Raw genomic sequence first — 25,488 nt, 5'->3', positions numbered from 1 at the left:
CAGCCCCACCCACTCCCACTGCCACCCGAGGAGTTTGCATCATCTCTTCTGTGCTCCCCTGCCTTCTCATGGTGGAGGTGGTGGGGAGGTGAGGACACCGAGGCCCAGACAAGAAGGGAGGGGCCGAGGTCCCCTGGAAGCACAGCCCCAGGAAACCCTTGGCGGTGTCTGAAAGCCCCCCGAAGCCAGGCCTACGGGGGGGGTGGGGGGCCAGGCCTGGAAACCACCACACACTTGGTTCCGGTCACATGGGCTGGGTGTCGGGTGGGACAGGCACAGTCCTCTCCGCAGTGGCATCTTCTTAAGGTGTCCAGGAGTGCCTCCCTGACCTCGCTGGGAGCCGCAGCCAACCCTGGCGCATGAGCTTAGGCTACCTGGCCATGTCCTGCCTCAGCTCTGGACTGGCAGGCCTGCAGTCGCCCCCAAGCATCAGGGGGGCCGGCCTGGGGAGTCCCAGCTTGATTGCTGGGGGCTCGGGGCACCTCTTTAGGCATGAGGCAGATTAGTAAGAAGCTAGGAAAATTCCTTGCCAAGCAGAGAGGGGAAACTGAGACAGGCAGACCCCTGGTCATGTGGTTTTGACCCCCTTGACCTTTCCCCCCTAGGGATGACCTCCAGGCTTGTTATTCCAGCTCCGGGCCCAGGAAAGCAGCACAACCGGGCGGTGGAGGCCAGGACCAGCTCCAACTAGAATGCCCCACCCCCACCCCCGTCACCAACCAATCGGTAGAGACCAGACCTTCAAATGTCACACCTGGAAACGCTAATGAATATTCTATTGAAATTCTCCCTTAAACTTCTGTCCTTTATGAAACCCCCAAACAAAGGACCCCAGGGGAGCAGGCTGGAATGTGGGCGTTCTCTCCAGGGAGCACCCTGTACCCTCCCCGCCCACTCCCTTCCCAGGGTCCCCTTGAGACTTGCAACCAGGGGAGCAGTGAATGGGCAGCAGCAGTGTGTCCGGGGCTGACCCCTGAACCCCAAGGTCCCCTTTTGTCTGACTTCCCAGGGAGCCAAAGCAGCCCCGCCTGGGCGCTCCTGTAGCTTCTGATTAGGGAGTTAAGAGTTGGAAAATTTGAGTTTAACTAATAGCTAATAAGCTTGGTGATCAATGCACGTAAAAGCTTTTGTTCCAGGAACTGAAGGCACGACCCACCCTGCCTCCGGGAGACCGTAAGCGGCTCCACCTTCCTTCCTCCGGAGGCCTGGGAGCCATCAAGATGGTGTCTGAGCCACGCTGCTCCAGGGTGAGATGCCCACTGCCCAGGACGCAGCTGAAGACCACACCCAGGGTGCGAATGAGGACGTTGTTTTCAATCCAATTAACTTTTCCTGAATTTCCAAACCCCTCACCTTACCTTGTTTATTCCTGGCTATAAAAACCTTGGCCTGGAAAGAAAAGGGAAGATGGTCTGTCAGGGTGCGACCCCGCCATCTTCTCAGATCACCAGCCATCTCAGAATAAAGCGCCTATAAAGACTCAATCCTGTCCCTGCTTATTGGGTTTGTAGGGACAGGCAGCCCGAAATCTGGTGTCTTTTCCAGTTCCACTTCTTCTATCCCAAGCCGTTGTTTCACTGTTAAAATTAATTGTCAGCTTCAATAAAAAACACCCTCAACACCACCTACACTTGTGCCGTGAAACCTTTCCTGCAGGTCAAGAACCCACCTGTTACCCACCGGCCGGGGCAGGCCAAGCCCCTTCCCAGTGCAGGCAGTGGGCGTGGGCACTGGGGCCCTGCCCCGGGAGCAGCCCAGACACCCAGCCTGGAAGCTGCTGCTGGCACTCGTGCCAGGCCCAGGGCCATGGGTGCCTCCTCGGGCACGGGTTAGGGAAGGAAGAGGGTGGGGATGCCCCTGGGCGGTCAGAGGTCCCATGTAGCCAGGAAAGGAAGGCCCTGGGAGTGGCTGGGCTGTTCCCAAGGAGCGGGGCTGGGGTCCAGAAGGGAAGGCTGCTCTCTACTCTTTCCAGGCTGAGCGCTCCGGCTGCAGGTGCTCGAGGGGAGGATGGAAGAAGTCAAGAAGCTGGGAGTGTGGCGTGGGCCCTGGGCCCTGCGGGGGGAGGGGGGAGGTGGTCGGCTGAGTAACCAGTGGGTTAGTGGCCCAAGTGGCCCTGAGAGGGCCCAGGCACAGCAGGCTCAGGGAGGCCCCATCCAAGGTGGCTGTGCTTCTGGGTCCCTGTGGTGGCCCTGGGAGGCCTGGGCTGGGGGCACAAGGTGTCCAGCCCACGAGGGGCAGAGCCAGCCTGGAACTGTGGGGGCAGCTGGGCCCCCAGTGGGGGCTGACAGTGTGGAGAAAGGCTGGTTGGGGCTCCTTGAACCTGTGCCTTCTCAGTTGGGCCTGAAGCCTGGGAGGGCGGGGCCCGCACTGCAGGCTGGCTTATCGCTCTGCCATCACCAACGAGGGGCCCCACTTTGTATCTTGCACTGAGCCCCACTGTTAGAGGCCAAGTGTAGTGGGAGGTAAGTGCTCTTTCCTCTGGCCTCATCGCTCAGCCCCTGCAGCTCACCCTTCCTGATACAGACCCTGCCCCTCGGGACTCCCAGGACCACCCCCCCAACATCGGGATGCAAGCCTGCTCCTCAGCACGGCCTGGGCCCCACCTTCCCCTGCAGCCCACCACCCCACTCCAGAGGGACTAGCCCTCAGACTTTGCGTCCTCCAGGGATGTTCCCGACACTCGCCCCAGGCCTGGTACCAGTCTCTCGCAGAAGGGCCTGCCCCACCTGGCTCCAGGGCTGTGCTTACTTCTCCTGACTAAGCACGGTCACCCGCTATCCGGGGTGCCTGAGGCCTGCACCCAGACCTGTCAGGTGACAGCCCAGAAGCGCTGGACGGCTTGGCTAAGGGAGGCCCCGGGGTGGTGAACGAAGAGGCATAAAGAACTGCTCCATCTTTATTAAAAAAGAAACCAAAAAAGGGAGTGGGGTGAGCCCAGCCCTAAATGACCCTCCTGTGACACGGGTGGGCAGAGCCTGGCTGGTCCGGGCACCGAGGTGTGGACGGCCTCCTGGGCTGGGCTCGGGCACATTTACAGCCCACATTTCATAGAAAAGGGTGCTGGCCTGTGCGAACTTCAACCCATGCGTCCATTTTCACGTGGCCAAGCTCGTTCCTCTGGGCCCCACTTGGTGGGGACAGTCCCCGACCCCGGTGGGCAGGAGGATGCCACGTAGAAGGGGGGCCGAGCACCTGGGGGCCTCCGTGGGCCCCTCAGATGTCCATGTAGTCGTCCTCCTCGTCCGTGTCACTCTCCAGCGAGGACTCCTGGCTCGACGTCTCCAGGACCTCCAGGGCTGGCTGGCACAGGCGCTCCTTCCGCACGGTGGCAGCCGACTGGGCAGACAGGATGGCTGACTGCAGACCGGGCAGGGCACTGGTCAGGGAGGCCTGGCCTGGCCCCAGGCCCCCTGCAGCCCCAGCCCTGACCCATGCTCCCTGCCCAGCACGCTTGGTCACCTTCAGCTTCTGCTTGGTCTCCTCCGAGATGCTGCCCTTGGGCGAGAGCAGCGTCGGGGTGGGCGGTGTGACGGTGATCTCGGGGGGGAACTTGGTGGCGGCTGAGGGGATGACCAGCTTTGGCATGTTGGGCAGGAGGCGAGACTTGGCCCGGCTGGGCTCTGCCTTGCCTGGGTGGCCTTCAGGTGGCTGTGTGCTCCCACTGCCGGGCGCCTTGGAGCTGGCCACTGTGGGGTGGACCTCGGACTCTGAGCCTGGCTCACAGTCTCGGAGCCTACCTGCCCCTCCCCAATCTGGGCCTCAGTTTCCCTTCTGGAAGACAGGGGCCCAAGGCCACCTCCCTTGCCTACATCAGACCCTGGGTGCCTTCTCTTAGCCTTCCCGCCTGTGCCGGCTGCAGAACCCAGATCCCCTCCACATTTCGCTGCTGCCCTGACCCCTGGGCTCCAGGTCTGGGCCAAGAGGTGAGGGGGCTGGGACAGTGCCTCTGGGAGCCCAGGCCTGGGACAAGGGTGAAGTCCCAGCGCCTTCCCCAGGACTTCACAGGCCCTCGGGGGGCTGTGTATATGTAAACTTTCACTTCCCTGCAACCATCCGAGGACACATCTCAGCAGTGCCCATGTGACAGGGAGGGCGCCGAGGCCCAGAGCCCCCAGGCCCACCATCCCCTCATCCTCCAGGGCGGGCACGGGGCTTCCTGCGTCTGGAGCCTGGAGGCGGCAGTTCCGGGCAGCAGCTCCTGGGAGCCTCATGAGCCTGGCGGGCATCCACATTCCTCCCTGGCCCCACGGCTTTAAAAGGAGCAGGGCTCATTCTGAGCTCAGGCCTGGCACCAGGCCCTGCCGCCCGGAGTGGGGTCTGTGAGAGGCTCTGGCCCCGAGGAGTCCCCAGGGGCTTGGCTGGGTGGGGCAGCTGCTGGGAACGGGCTGACTCGGACACGCAGGCTGTCTGACCCGGCCCTGCCAGCCACCCCTCCCCGCCGGCCTGCCGCCTCCCCTCCATGTGCTCCCCTGGCACTCTCTGAGCGCAAGCCCTGCCCCCTCCCCCACCCCCACTCCACACTCAGCCTGGGCCCAGGCTCTGCTTGCCCTGGCTGTTCCCTCTGTGGAGCAGAGGGCGAAACAATGGGCTCTTGGGGGCTCCCCTCCTACCCTCTGGACACCTCACCCCCACCAGGCTCTTCAGTGGCAGCCGGCCTCCCCTGCCTACACCTCACCACTGGGCCCTCCCCAGGCCCCACCTGCCAGCCCCTTCCATCCTTCTAGGGGAGGGAGGTGCCTCTGCTGGGAAACCCACCCTGGCTGCTCCAAACTGCCTTACCCTGGCTGCAGGTGGGCTCGGTGCCTGTGTGGGGGGTGGCCTCTGCGGGCCAGCAGCGTGGCTCTGCTGGGGGGCCCTCAGGGGCCGTCTTCACCTGCTCACTGCACTGAGGTTCCTGGGGTGGGAAGCTGGTGCCCTCTGCCCCTCCTGCCGGTTCTTCTTCCCCTGTGGGGACACGGGGTGGCTGTGGGTTACATCCCCATCCAGCGGGAGGATCAGGCCCCGCCCAGCCGTGCCCCAGGACCCCCAGCAGGGGACCTGCACAGAGGCAGAGGCAGCTGCCCGCCTTTGCAGAGTGACCCGTGGGCCGGCAGAGGCCCCTCTGGATGGACTGCAAGGGCGTGGCCAGGCTGTGCTGGTGGGAACCCTCTGACCCCGACCCCCACAGTGGCCCCAGGGGGTTGGCTCCCCTGGACTGTCGTGTACCTGACCCAGTGCCCTCCGCCCCACCCCACCCCGGCCTACAGAAATAAAGGGCAATAATAAACATGGTTTTGGGTTGGGACCCAAAAACAAACCAACCATCTAAGACCAAAGTGGCTGGAGTGGCATGCTGGCATGGTGCCCTCCCGCCAGGCCATACCTTCCCGGGTATGAGACAGGGACTAGGACCCATGCCAAGGCCTGGATGGGCCCAAGGGAGGAAGGCTGCACTGTGGCCACCAGCCAGGCCATTAGTCAGCAGCAGTCTGCTTGCACTCGGGCCTCCCAGGCCCTGCCTCCACCCTTGGCTGCATCCCGGCCTCTCCACAGTCCAGTCCATACGCTGCTCTCCTCTTCGTGTTCTAGTTCAGGCCCAGAACCTCCCACCACCCTGGCCACAGCCCTCCTCCCCTCCTCTCCCCCGCTCCACCCACCAAGGTCCTTCTGCCAAGAACAGTCCCCACTCTCCATCAGGTGAAGTGCCTCCCCACCCCGCACACAATGGCAGGCGGGGACAAGCACCCCGGGTTGGCTCCTCCTACTGCCCTCCTGACCCAGGGGGCAGGGGGAGCAGCCACACTGCAGTCACTGGGGCAGGACTCGGGCCCCTACAGCCTGGCACACACCCAGGAGGCAGGCCCATCTGGTCCAGGCCCCTCTGAGGTGGCCATGCCCTGCCTGCCTCTCCTCACACAGCTGCTCCCTAAGGGCCTGGCTGAGTGGCCTGGGGGCTGCTCAGTTGGGATGGTGGGGGGACGGCAGGGGAGAGGCGGTGATGTGGAGGGGCCTGGCTGCCCTTGTGGGGCCAGGTGTCGGGCTGACTCCCTCCCGACCCAGGGCACTGTGCGCCTTTCCCAGGCCCTTCCTCTTTGGTGGATGACCAGGAGGAGGGACACGCGGGGCAGGGGTGTCCAGCAGAGACTCCAGCACACGGGGTGGTACTCCTCAGGCCAAGCAGCCCCCTCCCTTCCCCAAAGCAACTGTGGTAAGATCCACAGGTGGGCCAGGGAGGAAGGGGCCTGCAGGGCACCGGCCTGGGGGAAGGGCTGTCTGGGGCTCTCACTGCTCTGGCCCCAGGCTCTCTGTGGGAAGCTGGAGGCTGGGCTCAAATCTGTCCCTGCTCCCTGGGCAGTCTCGCAACAGCCTGGCCCCGTTTTATACGCCCCCTGGCTTCTTGGCTGGCATACGGGCAGCCCCTCAGCCCCACTGAGGGGGCGGTCCCAGATCCAAGTACTCACTGAGGCTGGTCCTGTGGCCTGCAGTCTCCACTCTTCCCCAGGTTCTACTCTCCCCACAGTTGGAGGCCTGACCACCTCAGTGAGAGGGACCCTCCCTCCCTCATGAGCCAGGAGCTCTGGCGGCTGGGGAGGCAGAGGAGCCCAGATCCTGCACTGTGGTGGGCAGACGCCCAGCAGACAAGGATAAGCAAGTGCCCGTGCTGGTGCAAGGGTGTGGGACAGCAGCAGGCAGCACCATGGGACACGTCCCATGGTGGGGGGACCTCTTCAGATGCCTGTGGCCCACCATGGGGCCCCCCGGGAGTACACCTGCCACACATGGCCACTGGCCCTGGCATGCCTGGCCTGAATGAGTGTGTAACATCTTTCCTAGTGACCAGGGAAGCTTGCAAGCACCCTTGCCTGTCTCAGGCTGTGGCAGGAAGGGAGTCAGGAGTGGACGCTGTCAGCTGCCTTCCCTCTGGCTACAGGTGGAAGGCCTGCGTGAGGGGCACTCCTGTCAGGGGCAGGCCTGCCCACTCTGAGAACAGTGCCCGTCAAGGTTTCTCCTGTGGCTGACCTCCCCACGCTCACACCTTGAGGACAGTGTCCTGGGAGAATCTGTCCTTAAGCCTGCGCTCCCAGTGGCTCACGGCCTCTGGTGTTGCCAGCCCCAGCTTCAGCTCCAGGCCTACACACCCTCTGGTCTCTGGGCAGCTGCACAGGGCAGGCTCCACGCCCTGCCCCCTGAACCCACATCCAGTTCTGGACCACCTGCTGGTCACCAGGAGTGGCAGGTGAGGCCACAATGCTAGGCCACCCCGTCACATCTGGTAAAGCAGAAAACCCCACTGGGTGGCTCCTTCCTGGTGCCTTCCCAGTTCTGAAGGCTGTGGGAGGCAGGGCCGGGGAAGACATGCCTGTCACAGCCCTGACCTCTCACCAGCACAGAAAGCTCTAGAAACCACTGGGGACACCCACCTAATGTGGCCAGCCAAACGCCATCCACGTGTGGCCGCCCCGAAAGACAAGGAGGCTACTCTGCGAGGCAGGGGCGCATGTGCAGGTGCAGGGAGGGCTGGCTGGAGGCGGGCGGGGCTGGGGGCGGCTGGCTGGGGGGGGGGCCCGGCTGTGCATCTGGTCCCTCCGGGACCACCTCTCCCTCGACGCCCAATGTTGTGCGAGAGTTCCATCCCCAGAAAAGACCGTTTAATTTAGTTTTAGGAAAGACAATTTTTAAAAGAGAACTCTCCAGGCTGCAGGCTATGCATCAGGAAGCACGTGCTCTCCCACAGACCTAACAGAAGGAAAGAAGGCGTGAACTACAGTGTTTGGCCTGTTTGGGGCGTGGGGCCAGGCACGCGGGGGGAAGAGGCAGACAGGCTGCAGGCCCTGCCCGCCCGGAGGGACCCTCCCTCCCTGTACCAGGCTGTGTGTGGCCAGTACCAGCGATGTCCCCGCATCTCAGGTTAGGTTACAGAGGACACCAACGCTTCCTTCACGTTCTGTCTATCTGTCTCCCTCAGATCCCGGGCCCCGGGGGAAGCCAGTGGCCATGGCTCAGGGCCACTTGAGCCACTGGAGTGGCCAACGGCGGAGGACCCGAGGCCCGCCCAGGACCTGAGTGAGCCCAGATGAGCAGCAGAAGCTCGATGCTCCCAAGTTCTGGGAGATGGTAAATAAGATCTCAGGGGCGAGAGTCAGGTGGAGGGCAAGGCGGCCTAAGGGGCAGACACATGGAGGGACAGGGCAGGGTTCCCGTGGGAGTGGGGGACTTCCCTGTGCAGTAGACTCTTACTGCCAAATGACCTTTGAGATCACCACCGCCACCAAACCCCACGCCTCGGCCTTGCCCACGGCCAGCTGAGCCCCATCCCGAGTCTGGAGTGCTGGGCCAGCACCTCGGTCTCATTGTGTGCAGTGTACAACTGAGATCCGATGGGCCAGCTGAGGCCACCTGGAGGTGGGGCCCCCACTTACAGTTCTCCAGCTCCCCTCTGCCCTGTGGCCTTCAGAGGCCCCTCTCAGAACAGACGGCTGCAGGAGCGGACCCCAGTGCAGTGACCCTTTACTTCATGGGGCTGTGGCCGGCACAAAAGCCGCTGACTGGGCAGAGTGCTTCCACCGCCCTGCTCCTCAAAGCAAACTGTGCATGGGCTGGGGGGGGGGGGGGCACCGGGTGAAAACATCGGTGCCTGAGCTAGAGATGTGGGAAAGAGTTGGGAGAGGAAGGCCGCCACCCTCTGCCTCCACTTAGGCAGCGTGACCTGGGGGCAGTGCCCCTGGGTCATGGCGGCCGGAGCTTTGAGGTCTGGCACCTGTTGGGCACTCTTGCCGGGTGGCTGTCCCATCCTTCAGGAAATGATGCAGCTGAGTGTGCAGGGCTGAAAGCAGCAGTCCCAGGTGTGCCCCTTGCACGGGACTGCAACTGGGAGGACCAGCAGGCCATCAGGGATGCCCTGGGTGCGCAGACAGGCCGGTGCTGGCCTCTAGGCCAGTGCAGGGCCGTGGCCGTATGCAGGCTGGGTCTGCGAGGCAGGAGGAGGGCTCTGAAATGGAGGGTCCAGACAGCGCCTCGCCCACTGGCCTGTGAGGCTTCGCCTCAGTGGCCCCTCCTCAAAAAGCCTCAGGCCGCTCTGCCCCTCCCTGCTCTGCTGGCTGCCCCAGCTGCAGCCACCATTCCCGGGTGCCTGGGTCAGAAGGTATGGGGCTCCAACCCCCCTATTAATGGAGCTGCCCCGCCCTGCCCTTTTCCTCCCACGAGTCAGGCCTGTGAGGTCACAAGTGTGCTCAGGGTCAGGACTTCTGCCCCTCCTGAGTCTCCTCCTGTTTTTTTCTCTGTGTTTATCCAAAGGCTTTGTGGGAGGAGAAAACGCAGTCTAGTCAGACCAGTGACCTGGTGCTCCTGCCCCCCCTCCTCTAACAGACAGGGGGACTGGGACACCGAGGGTTAGGTCAGCAGTGTGGTGAAGGGGTGCCTACCAGGGTGCGTGGCTGATGAGCAGACCAGAGGGCCTGCCCCCCCACCCCCTCAGATCAGGGATCCCCACGCTGGCAGTTGCTTTTCTCCCCCCACCCTCCCCTCCTTCGGGCAAGAAGCAGGACTCACCTGGGCCCAGAGAGACCATGCTGGTGGTGGCCTCAGGCCTGTGCGGCTGGGGGGGCCCGGGGTCCTTGGATGGGTCTGGGGTGGAGGCTGACGCGGAGGGAGGGCAGCCGATGATGGCTGTAGCAGCAGCCAGCGCAGGGCGGGGCTTGGTGTGGCTGTCACTGGGCCGTTGGAGAGTGTCTGCTGGCACAGGGTCGGGGGCTGTGGGGGCCACGGCAGCAGGGAAGAAGTTCTCTCGACTATCCTTGGGGTGCTTTGGGGTGGTGGGTGTGTCCCCTGCAGCCTGTGAGGACAAAAGGGAGGTGAGGAAGGTGGGCTGGGCGGCCCTGAGCCCACACTGTTCCCCAGGACCCTGGTCTGTGCCGGGCACAGCCCATATTACCCTTACTCGCATGGCCTTCTCTGGGCCCCCACTGCCAGTGAGGCCCACAGACAACCCTTTGGGCGCTGCTGGGGACCCAGAATCCCTCTCTGGGAGGATGTCCAGGCCAGGGCTGGAAGACTCAGGAGAGAGGCCGCGGGCTGGCCAGGACCTCCAGCAGGCGTCACCCTCCCACTTCTGGCTCCAGCCGGGGAGGTGCAGGCCTGGAATGGGGTGCACGTTGGCCATGACTTGGAGCACGGGGCTGCAGTGTCCGATGTGGGGACTGTGGTGACGAAGGTCAGTCCTAGAGGGTGACTTTCCAAAGGTCACTGCTGGGAGGGCTGGAGTGACACAGCAAGAGTCAGCTCCTGGGGCTCAGAACCATAGTCCCAAAGCCACGGCAACCAATGCTGCCCCCCCCCACCCCCCGCCCAGCCAAGCAGGACCCCTGCAGCTTCCTGCTAGTCTTCTGCTCCACCGGGGCCTCCCCGTCTTTGTCCACAGGGTTTCTTCCCCCTGCCTCCAGGCCCCTCCACTCTGCACTGAAAGCCCAGCCTGCGGGACAGGCCTGGGAGCGCAGCTCCCGGAGGAGGGCTGGCTGCAGGACGGGCAGGTATCTGCACAGCCTCGCAGAGCAGAGCCGAGGGGCTGGATGCCAGCACGGGAGCAGACCCCAGCTCTGGGCCCCAGCCCTGGGCCCCTGTACTCCGTCAGCATAGTCTCACACCTGCTGGGGACACCTCAGTCAGGCTAGTTCACCCGAGGACCCTGCCTCTCCTGATACCGGTTCTGCTTGAGATGCCCCGCCCCCAGCTGCATGTGGCATCACCGCCCTGAGACCCTGCACCGTGGTGCCAGTCCGGGATGAACCCTCACCTCCGGTGGGAGGGTGGATAAGACAGACCAGGGGGAAGGTGAGCGCCATGTCCCTGTCCTCGGGGAGCAAGCCTCAGCCAAAAGTGATGGCAATGAGCACACTCCAGGCGTGCACCAGGCTGCCATGGCCAGCTCCTCCCCTGCGCTAGACAGAGTGGGCCCAGGACAACTGTGATTGTCCCCCTTACCTTCTCTGAGTTCCCTTCCAGGGCTCCTCTGACAGGCCAGACCCCAGCTGGGTGCTGTTCTCTTTGGGCCTCAGTCACCTCATCAGAGAAGTGGGGCCCCTCTGGCTAACCCAGCAGTAATGGAGTGGCGCAGACCGCCAGCGGGCAGGGTGCATCTGTCCAGGGAGTCGGGCCCAATGCCCCGTCCCCTGAGAGGATGCTCCCAGGCTGCAGCTGGTGCCCGCCGTCCTGTCCCAGGACACCCTCGTGACACTCTTCTCCAGGGCAAATGCTAAGGGGCAGCCCTGCATGGGTGGGCCCACTGACTTGTGGGGCAGGGCAGAGACGGGCAGTGGCTGTCAGGCCCCTGGAGACACTAGCTGCACCTGTTCTAATGGCAAGTACCTACCCTCTGACCCAGTGACCCTGGCTCAGGGGTCATTTCTACAGAAATACCCACATGCAGTGCAAAAAGATGCACCTTGGCAACACCAAACAGGGGAGCTGTGGTACCCCTTGCTCTGCTGGCCAGACCTGCCCAAAGGGCCTTCCCTTGAGCGGGGCCTCTCCAACGGGGCCCCTCTCCTTCGACCCCCACCCAAACACTCCTCAAAACCAGCCCAGCTCTCTGAGCCTCAGATCCAGCGGGTCCTATCCCAGCGGGTCTGGCATCTCTCCTTCCCGGACACCACTGGGTTCTGTCCCAATTCTCCCTGTGCCGGCAGCCCGGCCTCAGAGCTCTGCCCTGCCTGTGCCCTCTGCTGGCTCCATCTCAATGAGCTCAGGGACACCTGCACCCAGGGCTCCAGCCTGGACTGTCCCTCTGGGCGTAGGCCCCCAACCTTTCTGCCTACTCACTTTCTGCCTTGGGAGAGTCTCAGATCCAACACAAATCCAGTCTCAGCCTCGGCCGGGGCCTCCCAGGAGATCCATCTGCCAGAGCCCAGGAGGGCCTCGACCCTCCTCCCCGTCACCAAGTCTGGCAGCCCTGGGTCTGCCAAGGCCCCACCCCCCGAATGATGTTGCCCACCAGGCCAGTGGCCAGGGGCTCCCCTATGGGCACGAGGCTCGGCTTCCTCCTGCCCGCCTCCCCTCAGCCTCTCCGACTACAGGAACAGTCCCAGCATGAGTCACACGCACCTCTGGGCCCGCGGCCAGGGGCACTGGCACAGGGTGGGCCCTGGGCAATGGGGCCGGCACACGCTGAGTCACACTCACCTGTCTCTGGGCAGCGGCCCCGAGATGCACCTGACAGAACTTCACAGCTTGCTCCAGCGCGGCCTCCTCGTCCACCTGAGCAAGGAAATGCCCCGTTAGAAGGCCCAGCCCCACGGGGAGGCCTGGGAAGGTGCACGTCCATCTCGCAGGTCCATCCCCCAGGACCCAAGCTCCAGCCGAGCTGGCCGTGCCGAGTTTACTCCTGTGACGGTGTGGCCTTGCCCTCAGGAGCTGGAGTCGACAGGACGAATGGCCTTTTGGAGTCCCATGTCTGAATGACCGATAGGGCTGATCTGACTTGGGGCCCCACAGCCAAGGCACAGGGGGTGGGAACAGGCTGGGGAGGCGCGGGGGCCACCTTGGAGAAGCGGGCAGGGTGTGAGGGAGACGGCCTGGGTGTTGGTGCAGCTGGGTGGGCAGTCTGGGGGGAAGGGCCCCCCTCGGCAGGGAACACGGGGCTTGCTCTTCCCCTAATTAATCAACAACAAAAACAGGTCAGAGTCGGTACTGGATGCTGGTGAGTGGTGATGAGCAGGTGTGCTCAGAAGGGGCACTGCCCCAGACGCGGTGTGAGGAGAAACTGAGTGAACTGCCTGTGAGGACGGTCACCCCGCTCCGCCCGTCACTGAAGTTCTGGGGGTTCGCCTTGTGGGAATCATTTTGAATAGGAAGAAGGCTATGTGTCTAACCCACTGAAAAATAAAGAGAAAAAGCCAGGCAGAATCACAGGGGCGACAGAAGCTGCTCACAAGCTTGGCGCCGGCCGCAAGGCGGCAGTCCCCAGGGCCCTATCACAGGGCCTGGGGCCCTCTCTCCCCGTCCTGGAGTGGACGAGACTTCTGCCAAGTGCTTTAACTTCCTTTCAAATTCAACACAGGCTTTTTAAAGCTTGGGTTTCGGGGAATACTTACCCAGTGTCATTGAGGCACAGTGACAAAGCTGTAACGCATTTAAAGTGTGCCACCAATGCCCTGAGTGCAGCCCTCCTGACCCTAGCCCAGTGTGTGTGCACTGTAGGAAACCCCTAGTGCAGGAAAGTGAACAGCGGCGGGTGGGGACTGGAACGACACCTCACCCCCCCCCCAAGGGCGGGACCTGAAACACCTGAGTAGACTGTTCCAGGAGAACGGTAGACTGCTCCAGGAGAACAGACCCCAGACCCACCCCTGGCCACCCACCTGCTTGATGAGCATGTAGGTCTCAGACATGATCCTCTCGATGCGGCCCAGGTCATAGGCCACGCCCTTCTGGCCCTGCTGCCACACTCGGTAGGCGTCCAGCAGGAGCGTCTTGCCTGACTCGGTGTCCTCCAGGAGCTTCCTCTTGCGGCTGGGCCGTGCAGGTGGCTCCTCGGGATGGCCGCCTGACCTCGTGGCAGTGGTGGTGGCGGCGGCGGTGGCCGTGGTGGTGGCAGTGGCGGGGGCTGGCTGGGCCACAGTGAGTGGGCAGGGCTGCTGCCGGGCGCTGATGCTCAGTTCCTCTAGGGACAGCTCGGCAGGCCGGCTCTCGGGGGCCCGATCCCGAGGGGAGCGGGCTGGCGGCAGGGGCAGTGTCCGCTCTGAGTCTGAGCGGCGAGTGGCAGCCTCACCGGTGTCCATGGGCTCAGTGGGGCCCACACGGGGGCCCTCCTTGTCCTTCTGCTCCCCGCCCTGGTCTGCACCGTCTCCCACGTCCGTGGCCACAGGCTGGTGGTTCGGAGGACACACTTTGCCTGCTGGCTCAGCACCCGGCCCTGAGCCATCAGCCAGAGGCGGCTTCTTAGGGTGGGGGACCCCTTCCTGGCCATCTTCAGGACTGGCCTTGTGGGAGACATCAGAGGTCATCCTAGCGGCAGGGAGGCCACAGGCCTTGGGCCCTGGGTGTTCTGATCCCTATAAAGAGACCAAAGGTGAAAGACTCTGTCTTTGGTGTCTACACAATAAAGCGCCCTGGGCACCACATGTGTCCACCCAAGGCCACTCTGGCCATGTCCTCTACTGTGGGCCAGGGCTGGGCCCGGAGACCTGCCTGAGGAAGGGCCTCCAGCCTTGAGAGGGGCCAGGAGGCCTCTGGAGCTGGCACTTCGGCAGGGAACAGACCTGGCCATGCCAGTCAGCCTTCCTCTCAGTGACAGCCTCAGGTCAGCCCTGAGGGTCTGAGGGGAGGGGACCTGCCTGGCTTGCTGCAGGGCCCAGCCCTCCGGTTCTGGGCTCCCATGTGCCCAGCACGTAGAGGCCAGGTGAGGGGGTCAGGAGGTCCCACCCCGGACCTCGGCACCACAGCCCGGCCATTCCCACTAGGCGGGCAACACTGCCGGCAGACTGCTCTGGCTCAGGTCCCAGTGGCCCCACCTGCTCAGCCGGTGACCTAACCCCCTGGGCCTGCGGGTACTCAGCTGTGAAATGGGGTGAGGACTGCGCATCGCCTCGGAGGGTGAGGAGGGACCGTGTGTTGGGGTGTGCTCAGAGGCCTTGCTCAGCCTGTGGGAAGCTGGCCAGGCGAGGGCAGCCAGGGGTGGCAGCAGCCTGGGGGACGTCACTATTATTCTCACTGACCGCCAGCCCACGCCTGCCCAGCATGTTGGCGTGTCACCAAGTGCCTGTGCCTTCGTTCCTGTGCTTGACCTTCCCCATCCAGGGAAATGGGATGCTTCACAGGTGAAGACATGGGACCTGCCTAAGGGCACTGGCGTGTGAATGGCGGGCAGGGCCACCACTGGGAGAAGAGAGGGCCGCCAGGAGCATACCTCCGAGAGCTCACTCAGCGTGTCCTCCAGCACCTTCACAGTGAGGATGAAGGCCCGCTGCGCCAGGACCTGGCGGTCAGCATCTCGCAGATACTTCCTGCAGGCACACGGAGGTGGACAGAGAGGTGGCAGGGTGTCAGAGCCACATGGCACTGCTGGATGGTAGCCCGAGCCCCTCCCCACGCCAATCATACCTGCTACTCCCTCAGGGTCCCCCTTGTCCATCTGCCCAGGGTTTGCTCCCCAGAAGCCTGCCCTGGGGGCAGGGTAGGCAGGGCCAGGCTCAGTGAGAGCCGGGGCCTCTGGCTTCTCGCCCACGAGCCCGTCTCCAGTGTGCCGCGGGCCCCATGGGAAGGCCCCTCCGCAGCTCCGGGCACAGGGCAGGTGAGTGAGATAGCAGGGAGAGGAGGCCCAGCTGGCAGTGCGAGGACTCTCGACCGGGCCAGAAGTGTCTGCGCTGTGTCTCCCCTGGGACTCCCCACGCCCTCTGCAAGTGGCAGCTGCAACAGACGCCCGCTGGTTCTGTCTGTCCCGCCCTTTCTGACAAAGGGATGCCTGGTTACCTCAGAAACCCAGGCCCTCCTCCTGCCTGGCATGTTATTACGCCAACCCAGGGCTGGCTCCGGGGAGCCCCACCCTTCCCTGTGCCAAGCCTACCCCACTGCCACACTGGGAACTCGGCCCATTGCCATCCCCAAAATCTGGTTCCCCAGGTGCCCCAGCTACCACCTGGACTGGACGCCTGTGCCTGTGACCAGACAGCATTCTCAGTGCCCCAGGTTGGGGGAAGCAGAAGGAAAGGAAAGACTGGCTTGCTCAGAGTCTCAACGGGGCGATCAAACGCCTGTGTCGGCCCCAGGTGTCTGAGGCATGGGTGCTGCGGCCTCAGTTCTAGACTCTGAACAGGAGTCTAGAGGGGCCCAGACCCACGTAAAGACAGCCTGGGCAGAGGGGCCACGGGGCTCCAGCCGGCACGTGCTGCACTCACTTGCCCTGGTCTGGGGTCCGCTGCAGCATGGAGGACACCTTCAGCAGGGTGCCGTGGTCCCGGAGCTGGGCCAGCACCTTGAGCAACAGCACGATGGAGCGGTTCATGTGCCAGGCGAAGCTGCCCGGCCGGTCGATCTCGTCCACAGGGATCCGCCAGATGCCCTGTGGGGTGGGGGGGAGGGTTTCTGAGAAGGTCGGCTGCAGCTGCAGCTGCCATGGTGCCAGAAGGGGCTCTGCCCAACCAGGGGCTCCTCACACCCCTCTCGCTTCCCAGGGGGGATGGAAGTGTGGCCGCGCCCAAAGCTGCATGAAGGGATGCACGTGCCACCATGCACCCGCTCTCTTTTGAATGACTGCACGGCACAGGTCCGCGTGATCTGCCCCTCCGGGAAGCACGCCAGCCACCGCTGGTCAGATGCAACCACCGGGAGGAGCTCACTGCCCACTCGCCTGTACAGGTGCAGACTGATCGATGAGCCCAATTCCGGGAGGTCAACTGAGGGTCAAAAGTTGGCCGCCGTGACCTTCTGGCAGGTGTTGCTGGCCAGACAGGCTCAGGCTTGGGACCCTACCCCCCATGTGGACTCCCTCTGGCAGTGTCCAGAGAATCAAGGTTTGGGCAAAGGATGACCTGTGGCCCCTAGGACTCCTGGTTCCCACCAACTTGCCTTGGTCCACAGTTCGCTTTGGCCAGGACCCGCTCCACCACTTCTCGCCCATCCAACCCACTGTCTGAAAGCCGAGCCGCGGCAGGGCTGGCTCTGGGGAGCCCCACCCTTCCCTGTGCCAAGCCTACCCCACTGCCACACTGGGAACTCGGCCCATTGCCATCCCCAAAGTCTGGTTCCCTGCAACGTCCCCACACCCAGCATGGCCTCTGGCACCCACTCGGGTCCAGACAAGGTGTGCTGAAGGAAAGGGTGACCCAGGGAAGGGGTGACAGCAAACAGCAGCTCATGTCTTCTGAGTGGCCAAAGGCTCCAGCGCCTGGACATTAGGAGTCAGGCCTCTGAAGCAGGACCCTGGGGCCTGGAAGGAGCTGGCAGCTCCCTGGCAGGTCCCAGTAGCCAACACCCTAGAGAAATTCCTGCCCGGGGTGAAGCAGGGCTGTGAGCGACACCGCCTCCTCTGCATGGAGCCCACGGTGAGGTTTCCCGGGGGCGCCCCTCCCAGGCCCCAGTCCCTGAATGCCCAATGACTGTTCACGGCACCCACCCTCACCAGCAGTCCAGGGAAGGGCGCCAGGGCCCCTCTCGACCCGGACTACTCAAGGAAGAGAGGATCTGAAACCCCTAGCCGTGAGTCTACGCAGATTCCACAGTGGGTCACTGGCTCATGCTGAATATGCAGAGATGCCTCGCGGATAGGGCAGCCACCCTCCATCCCTGGCAGTGCCAGAGAAGGCAGCAGCTGCCCCCGAACTCCATCTGAACAAAACCAGGGAGCAGAGGCCACCCTTGCCTGGGGCATTAACACGTCCCACCCGGCAGATGCGGGTTCTGCAGCAGCTCAGGAAAAGGTGCCAGCTGAGAGAATGACAGAGCCTTGAACAGCTGTCCCCACCAGTGTGGCCCTGGCATCCCACCCTCCAGTGTGACGGCAGTGGCCAGGAAGGTGCCAGCAGTAAGGGCCTGGCCCTGCCAAGGCACCACTGGCACCGTTGTGGTCCTCACTGCTGCTTCACATAGTGACATGAGTGAGGGCAGAGCTCAAAGTCCCTCAGGGTCACAGCACAAGAGGCAGCCCCAGGGTCGGCCCCCCCACCACCTGAGGACAGATAAGGAGAACGAGCCCAGAGGGAAGCCTCCACGGCCGGCCACTTGGCTCCTCTCCGCACCTCACAGGAAGGGCAGTGGAGCTGGAAGCGCCGCCCAGCCTCGTGCCGGGACACCACAGGCGTGTGCCGGGGCTGGCCCGGCGCCACAGCCCGGAGCTCCGGATCTCGCTCCTCCTTGGGCACAGGGGGCGCTCTCAATCACGAGATCCAGGTGACTGCAGAATTCACTGAACCCCGAGTCCCCCAACAACTCCCCACAGAGCCTCTCAAGACTCAAAGGACAGGTCGGAGTCACTTCTGGTGTGCTTTGATCAGGGGTCAGGAGGTCTCTCCCAGGCGCCCCCAGGAGCAGCTGGGGTGCAAGGGCCCTGCCCTTCCTGGGAGAGCTACCAGGAAGAATGAATGAAGTCTCACATCTGCCCCCCTGATCGTGTTTGGGGGTGGCTGTGTGAGAAGAGGGGTGTTGACGTCTCTGGGCCCGCCCCTGGGAAGTGGCCCTGTTCCTCCTCTGTCACCCCTGCCGACCACACCAGTGGACCACAGCACAGGTAGGGGGAGGGGAGGGAAGGAGGAGGCTCAGGACAGGCCTGCCAAGGACGAAGGGTCAGCCTGGCTGAGAGGTGGGCAGAGGCAAGGGTCATGGGGGCCTCAGATATGGTGCCAATGCCTTGGGGGCTCCAGGTACTTGGGGAGCCAGGGCCCAATGTCTGTTCTCCACACCCGCGAGGTCTGCACATCTGGGGAGCTCACCACCTCTGGAGGGGAGCAGTTTCATCTTCGGTCAATTGCTAGAAAAGGCTCCTTCACAAAGTCCTGGAACCCAAGGCTTGTCCCCATGCCCTCACCCTTCCCTAGCACCCGAGCCTGCATCCCGTACCCCTAACACCCTGATACAGCCCAGGCGTCACCAGGCGTCTTCCTTCGACTCTTGCCCTCCACACCCATCTACCCAGCCTGGGCCAGGGCAAGCTCGGAAAAGGATAATGCGGCTGTATCCCTCCCTGCTTACAGTCCCGACAGATGGCTCCTTCCCCTACCGCAGCACAAGTCTGGGCCGTGCTGGCTTTCACACCTCTCTTGCCTCAATTTGGGACACTCACCACCCCCTCACACAGCTGTGAAATCCATACTTCTCGTCTGTTGGGGTGCCTTCTACCTCTTTTGCCCAGCCAGCTCTCCTGTGTCCCTCCCAGGCCCAGCTGCAACATCGCCTCCTCTCTGAAGCCCTCCTGGCTTCCTGCCCTTCTAAGGCTCTGCCACGACCACTTGAAGCCAGCTCCTAAGATGGTCAGTGGGTGGGTCTGTGGCTGGGAATGTGTCCTGCATAGAAGATCTCCAGCTCTGGGTTGCTAGGGCCCTGACCCAAATCTGGCAGCTTGAAAAATGCTTGGGGAAGGGCAGCTCCCCACCCTCTGCTGGTTCCTCATCCAGGGATAGAAGGTAGAGGGTAGGCAACCCTGCCTGCAGTGGAAGGAATGTTCTGCAGAGTTCTGGGTGCATACGGCCCGACACTGGGGGTGAGGGAGCAGGTGGGGGCACTCCTCCTTACAGAAAAGGCCGTAAGGCAAGTCGCCAACACCCCGGCAGTGAGCAGAACACTTGCCAGGGCTGGCAGAACCTGGGCCACGCAGGGGCGGTGCAGACCAGGCTCCAGCTGAGGGCCAGCTCTCCTCTCTCCCCTGAAAAGGGGGGCCGAGAAGGCACTGCCGGAGCTAACACACATTTGGCCCTCTGCAAGGTCAGCCAGGTGGGCACAGTGGCCTTAGCAGATGGTGGGGGCATGGGCAGGGCCCTTGTAGAGACGGATCCCAAACACCTGCTCTCTCTCCCAAGCTCTGCAATGGAAGACCCGGCATTTACTTGTTTGGTTTTGTTTTTCCCCTGGGTGGGGGTGGTAGGTGGAGGTGCCCCAAAATGAGCCAATCAGCATGCTAACAATGCTCCCTGAAGGGCCCGCAGGGCCACCTGCTGCTGTGGGCTAACCTGGGGCTGTGCAGGAGGGTGTCCTGACGCTACCGGCCTCCCCAGGAATCAGGCGGGTGCGGGGCTGCCATCTGGTCACGGAAGCGAGGCAATGCCTCATTCACAACACTTCCTGGAGGCAGGCCAAGGCAGGCCTGCCTGCCATCCAGTCCCCACCACCACACGGCTCACCCTCCCAGCCCCACCCCCGCCCCCTTCCTGCACCTCCTTCCCGATCCCCAGGATGCTGCCCACTGAGGAATCTGGTGGCATCAGAGTTACACAATCACGCACATCTCCAAGCACGCGTGGATGGCCAAACCTGCTCACTGTGTAGGTGGGAACCCGAGTCCCAGGGAGAAATGGCTTGCTCTCAGCAGCACTGCTGGACCCCAGCTGAGCCCCGACTGTGTGTGGGTTCCCTCCTCATGTCTGGGGCAGATGGGCCTGGCTGAGCAGCCTCTCCACGGGCCAGGGACAGCTGCAGAGGTGTCCTCATCACCAGAGGCAGGCACAGGGTTCCTATGCCCAGGAGGCTCCCGAGGGGTTTTCAGCCAGCCCCCAAGGAGGGCCAGGACCAGGACACACCCCGTAGGGCCAGGTCTAGTTTACATCACGTGTTTCAGGGCACAGTATGGACCCCTTCCCTCTCCGTCCATTTCCTGCCAGGACTCAGTGGAGGAACGCATACCATAAACCAGCAACCCACAAAAGGATGGAGGACAGAACACATATCAAGCAACGTGTCCACAGAAAATTAGAAAAGAACCACAGACAACACAAGCCCCAAGGAAGTTCCCGCAGCCTCCACGAGGCCGGCCTCCAGGGACAGATGGCCTGAGGGCGTGGAGCTGCCAGTCACGAGCTGGCAGGGTGGCAAGCAAGCTTTGTGCCCAAGCAGACAGTGCTGGGCTTCTGTGTTTACAGCCAAAGCCCGGACACCGGCAGCCCCAGCATGGCTGGGACACGTCCCACACCTCAAGCCCGCATGCTCCCCGGCCCATGCTGTCCCCTCAGGAAAAGATGGCCTTCCCACTCTGTGCCTGTGGATGGCCCCAAAGGAACCAGGGGCTCCCAGGGAGGGGGAGGCACCACAAGGTAGGGGGCAGCCACACATGGGAGCCAGAGGACCCCAGAAGGAGGGCCCGGGATGGAGATCACCCGGGGAAGGTAGTACTGATGCCAGGCGGGGCCTGGGGGTATGACTCGGGCCCTCCCCAGTTCTTCCCCAGCACCCTCGCCTGGCTGCCTCCTCCAAGACCCTCTCCCAGAGCTGCAGGCACAGAATTCGATTCCTGGCTGGGAAGATGCTTGCTTGGAGAGTGGTGGGCCACTGGGGGCAAACAGCAGTGGGCACTTAGAGGTGCTGGGACTGTGCTCAGAGCTCTGCTGTGTGTCGAGTGTCTCGATGGGAGCGTCTCTGCCGACCCCTCAACCCATCAGAAAGGTTCCAGGTTTGGGCTGGCAGATGAGATCACCAAGACAGACTCTAACCGCTGAATAATTCATGGGGCCCCACGCTCTGATACAAGTTACCCAACCCTCCCTGCAGCCTTGGGTCTCAGGCGACATCCTCGCGCTGACTTGAGGAAACAGCTTCAGAAGCTGAGCCCCACAGTGGCGCCTGGTCGCCACAGCTGGGGACCCTTGGAGCCTTTCAAAGGGAGCCAAGGGCTAGGTCAGGGGAGGGGGTGGGTGCTGTGGCCCAGCCTGCGTTGTTGCCCACAAACCCACTGTCTATTTACAAATGGGGATGGGAAGTGGGGCAGGGCCAGTGCCTGGGCAGGACAGCCATGGGGCCTGGCCTCCAGTCGCCACAACCTTGGCAGGTGGCACCCCAGGGAGGGGAGGACGGCAGATGTCCTGGTACAAAGCACTGCTCCTGGAGGGCAGGCTCAGTCCTTGCTCAGGGCCCCAGCCCACGCTCCTGGCCCCTGCCCACACTATCCCTGGAGCACTGCGGTGTGAAGGGAGCTTCCTCCTGGAGGGGCAGAGGCTCCCTCTCCCCCACCTCCTGACTAGCTGGCCAGTCCACACCTCACCTCCCTGACTGCCTCAGTGTGGGCCAGAGACCCCGCCCATGCACACTGCTGGACACCCGGTGCCCTGCACACCAGTGGGGCTGACCACGCTTTGCTGGGCAGGCCTCAGACCAGTCTCACAGCACATCCCAAGGCTGTCCTGGGGCCCCCAGCCCCACCTTTCAGTTACAGCTGCCCCTCCACTCTGAGGGCACAGGCAGAGGCCCCCTGGTCGCTGGGAAACGCAGGCACGAGGCACAGCCCAGTCAGGTTCCGTTTTGTTGCGGCCACACTCAGACCCAGGGCAAGAGCCTACCAAGAGGGGGCGGGGCCCAGGAGAGGGCACAGACTCCTCCCATGCCCACCTGGCACAGACAGTGCATGTGTGCAGTTGACCTGCCTCTCGTTCTCCACAGGGGAAAACGAGTCCAGACAACCTGCTGAAGGCTGTCCAGGGACCCTGGGGTGGGACAGAACACAGAGGCCGGGTCGCCCTCCTTGGGTCTCGCCTGCACCCTCCCAGAGCGCTATTAAAGGAAGAGGAGGTCAGCAATGCAGCCTACGATTTACAGATGTAGAAACGAAGACACAGAAAACTGGACAGGACACCAAATGACTTCAGTGTGGAGCCACCGTCTTTGGAGACCTGAGGACGCCCTGTCACGGGGTAAGCTGGGGCTGGAATGCCAGACCCAGAGTGCCGGGAAGCCGTCGGCCTCTGCCAGCAACTGAGTGCCCCAAGGCTTCAGAATCAAGTCCCTTGGGCCCCTGTTGTGGGAATGGCCTCCAGTCTCGGCCTCCAGGACCCCACTGGGGACAGCTTCTCCTGCTGTCCCCTGCTGCCACCCACGGACTCCAATGTGGCCCCTTACCCACTCTGCAGTACCCAGGTGGAGCAGCACGTGAGGCCCAGGCAGGAAGATGTGATCGCTCCTGGGAGCAGCCAGCAAGTCCCTGAAGGAGCCAGGCCCGGGAGGCTCATGGAGGAACTGGCAGGGAAGGGCAGCAAGGGGCCCACAGCACTCTGGAGAGAGCCAGGGCACCTGGCTCAGCCAGGTGGCAGGTAGGCAACTGGTGGTCTGCCACACGCTGTGGACCCTCTCAATCCAAAGGGCATGTGTCTCCTTGGGGACTTCTGCCCACAGGCTGGTTCCACGGATGACCTAGTTCTCGGGGTCAATCAGTTCTCAGCCAGTCCCGAGGGCCTAAATCCCAGCATGCCCTACCACGGTCCCCTGGACTCTGGGCTGCCTGGGGATAGGCGGATGGGGCTACGCCTCCACCCCCCTGAACAAAACCCTGATGTGCCCACAACCTGAGACAAGACGAAGCCTCAGGGGGCCCCTGCAGCCCTGCCGGGGGAGAGGAAAACCGGCTTCTGTAAGAGTCGGGCCAGGCAGAGAGGAAGGCAGGCCCAGCAGGCCTCCCTCCAGGAAAGGAGTGCTCTAGGTCAGCCACAAGTCCTGGCCTCCAAGTCTGCTCGACGTTGGTACAGCTCCAGGCAGCTCTCAGTGAGGGCCCCAGTGTGGCATCTGCGCCACGTCTAAGCAGGCTCTGGGGAGTTTATGCCCAGGTGAGTGCCCTCCGGGTGCTGGAGAGGCCCAACTCAGGAGTGGCCCCTAGGCCGCGCAGGGCAGGTCAGCCTGGAGTGCCCTTCCCTCTGCAGCCTGGCAACTGCACTGCTAGTGCACCGCAAGGGCCTGGGGTCATGTGGACGGGGCAGACACCGCCCACCCACCGCCATGGGAGTCCCTACTGTGGGACAGAGAGACACATGTGCAGTTACAAGCGGTAACGGTCCAAGAGAGCAAGGAATTTGAGGAGGGGGAATCAGGGGGCCAGAGAGAAGCCAAGGAGCAGCAGCTGGAAGCGGAGGAGGGGAGTCTCCAGCAAGTGAGGAGGACACGGGCAGCCCAACACGGTTGACCTCGCCACCTGGGTGTCCCGAGCAGAAGGAACAAAGGAGCGTGTAGTTTTTATATTCGTTTTTAACTCAGTAAAAACAGCACACATATTTTCTTACACCGAGAAGTCCCCATCATTTAAAAGGCCACGGCGCATCAGCCCAGTGGGATCCCCTTACTCGTCAAACCCCCTGCGGGTGGGTGTCTTCAGGTTCATTGTGAAGAACGCGGGCTGAACAGCTGTTCGCCCTCTCCTCAGGATGGATCCCAGAGGAGACCAAGAGGGCGGGTGGCAGCAGGTGCACTCCCATAGACAGGGCCTGGGTCCTTTGTCTTCCAGAGCCTCCCAGCCCCCCGCCAGGCCCATGTGCCACAGCATGACAGGTGGGCAAAGCTTCCTGCAGCCTCTCAGCTTCAAGGTCCCCGCTCACAGAGAACACAGGGCCGGGAACGCCCGAGGGAGAGCCCCTTCCGCCCCAGCAGTGGGATCCCTGCAGCTCCCCTCCGTGGGATGGTTGCAGTGGTGACTCAGCTCCAAATGGGCGAGGGTGGGAGCCTGCTGGCACCCCATTCCCAGGAGCAGCAGGTGTGGGGCTGTGGCAGCAGGCTGCTGCTAGCTGAAGACCAGCTGCGCAGGGGGTGGCTGGCCCTGGAGAGAGTGAGGAAGCCCCTCACTGGGGAGGGGTGCTGGAGTAGCCTGCCCCCCACCCCAAGAAGCACAAAATCTTTCTGCTGTTTCTAGGACAACCAAGAACAGGATGGAATCTGGGCTGTAGGCCCTGAGGTTAGGAGCAGCCTTGGAGAGAATACCAATGTCCTCCACAGTCTTAGGGAGAAACCTGTAACCCACAAACTCCCAAGAACCTGCCAAACAGCAAGGCCAGCTGGAGAGGGGTGGAGAGGGTGTGTAGAGCCGCACTTGTGCGCATGAGCCTCGGGGGGCCAAGGGTCCTCACAGGGCGCCTGCCCAGCTTTCCCCACACAGGGCCTCACTCATACCCTGCTGGGAGAGTCTTATCCCAGGACGCACTGCCAGGGAGGTGAGCCTACGGCAGAACTCAGCCTCCCGGGCTCTTTCCACTCCAGCCTGCTTGGCTCACAGTGAGGTGACCAGCACAGAGAGAACAGGAAGGCAGGGCAGCATCTGTCCCACCCTTGGCCCAAATGCCCCTCTCTCCAGCAGCAGCCCTCTTCAGGAATCCTCAGGCCTCCGGGGCCAGAACTGAGTTTCAAGGTGTCAGCCCCACACCATACCCCTCCTCAAAGCCATCAACCTGCTCCAGGCCTAAGGTTGGGGGCGCCACCGGGAGCGGGTTAGGTTGAACACCCCTTGGGGCAGGAAGTCCTGCAGTTTCCACTGCAAACCCCTCCGGGCGGGCCCCTCCCGCCGCAGGGTTGTACAGAGGCCGCTAGGGGCGCCACTGCCCTCTCTGCACAAGCAGTCCAGGCTGGGCTGCCGAAAGCAAGGGATTCCCCGCGCCATCCACAGGTAATGAGTCCCCAGCGCTGGCAGGGGCTAGGGAAGCCTGCAATTTGCCTGCAGTCGGAGCCCGCCCGTTCCCAGCCTCTTCTGCCAAAAGAGACGTTGCACACTGGGTTTCCGAGTTGTCCCTCTCCCTCCCCCTCCCGGAGAAAAGCTGAGACGACAAACAACAAACAACTAAGTGCCTCGGGAGAGCCCGCCAGATAACTCCTCCGCGGCCCCACCTGGGCGTGCCACACCCCACCCTGTGACCCGGACCCGCGTCCCTCTACCCCCTCCTCCCACTCTGGCGTGGGGCAAGGTCCTGGCCCAGCTCAGAGCTCCGAGCAGGCTGGGTGCCCGCAAAGCGGTGGCACCATCTTCCCGCCCCCGCACAGAGCTATTTATAGCTGGGGAAGCACCGCGCGGGGCGCAGCTGCCCACCGATGGGTCCGCTCACCATCCCCGGGAGCGCCCTGCGCAGCTTCTCGTCA

At 63.2% G+C, this 25,488-nt stretch overlaps 1 protein-coding gene across 2 annotated transcripts in view; it reads right to left on the bottom strand.

Moving 5' to 3' along the window:
• Positions 1-2,882: 2,882 nt before the first annotated feature.
• Positions 2,883-25,488, bottom strand: part of CABIN1 (calcineurin binding protein 1) — a 125,609-nt gene continuing 103,003 nt past the window's right edge. For both annotated transcript variants that reach the window (XM_037067290.1, XM_037067291.1), the window contains exons 30-37: positions 15,867-16,030; positions 14,879-14,975; positions 13,332-14,024; positions 12,154-12,228; positions 9,529-9,811; positions 4,780-4,944; positions 3,460-3,686; positions 2,883-3,357 (exon numbers count right to left, since the gene is read on the bottom strand). In XM_037067290.1, coding sequence (XP_036923185.1) covers positions 3,214-3,357; positions 3,460-3,686; positions 4,780-4,944; positions 9,529-9,811; positions 12,154-12,228; positions 13,332-14,024; positions 14,879-14,975; positions 15,867-16,030 — 1,848 coding nt within the window. In that variant the 3' untranslated portion in view covers positions 2,883-3,213. The remainder of the gene's footprint in view (positions 3,358-3,459; positions 3,687-4,779; positions 4,945-9,528; positions 9,812-12,153; positions 12,229-13,331; positions 14,025-14,878; positions 14,976-15,866; positions 16,031-25,488) is intronic.

The sequence above is a fragment of the Sturnira hondurensis genome, unplaced genomic scaffold (assembly GCF_014824575.4).
Source record: "Sturnira hondurensis isolate 20B ecotype Veracruz unplaced genomic scaffold, ASM1482457v3 Scaffold0017254, whole genome shotgun sequence".
Lineage (NCBI taxonomy): Eukaryota > Metazoa > Chordata > Mammalia > Chiroptera > Phyllostomidae > Sturnira > Sturnira hondurensis.
This window is presented reverse-complemented; position numbering and strand designations above follow the sequence as displayed.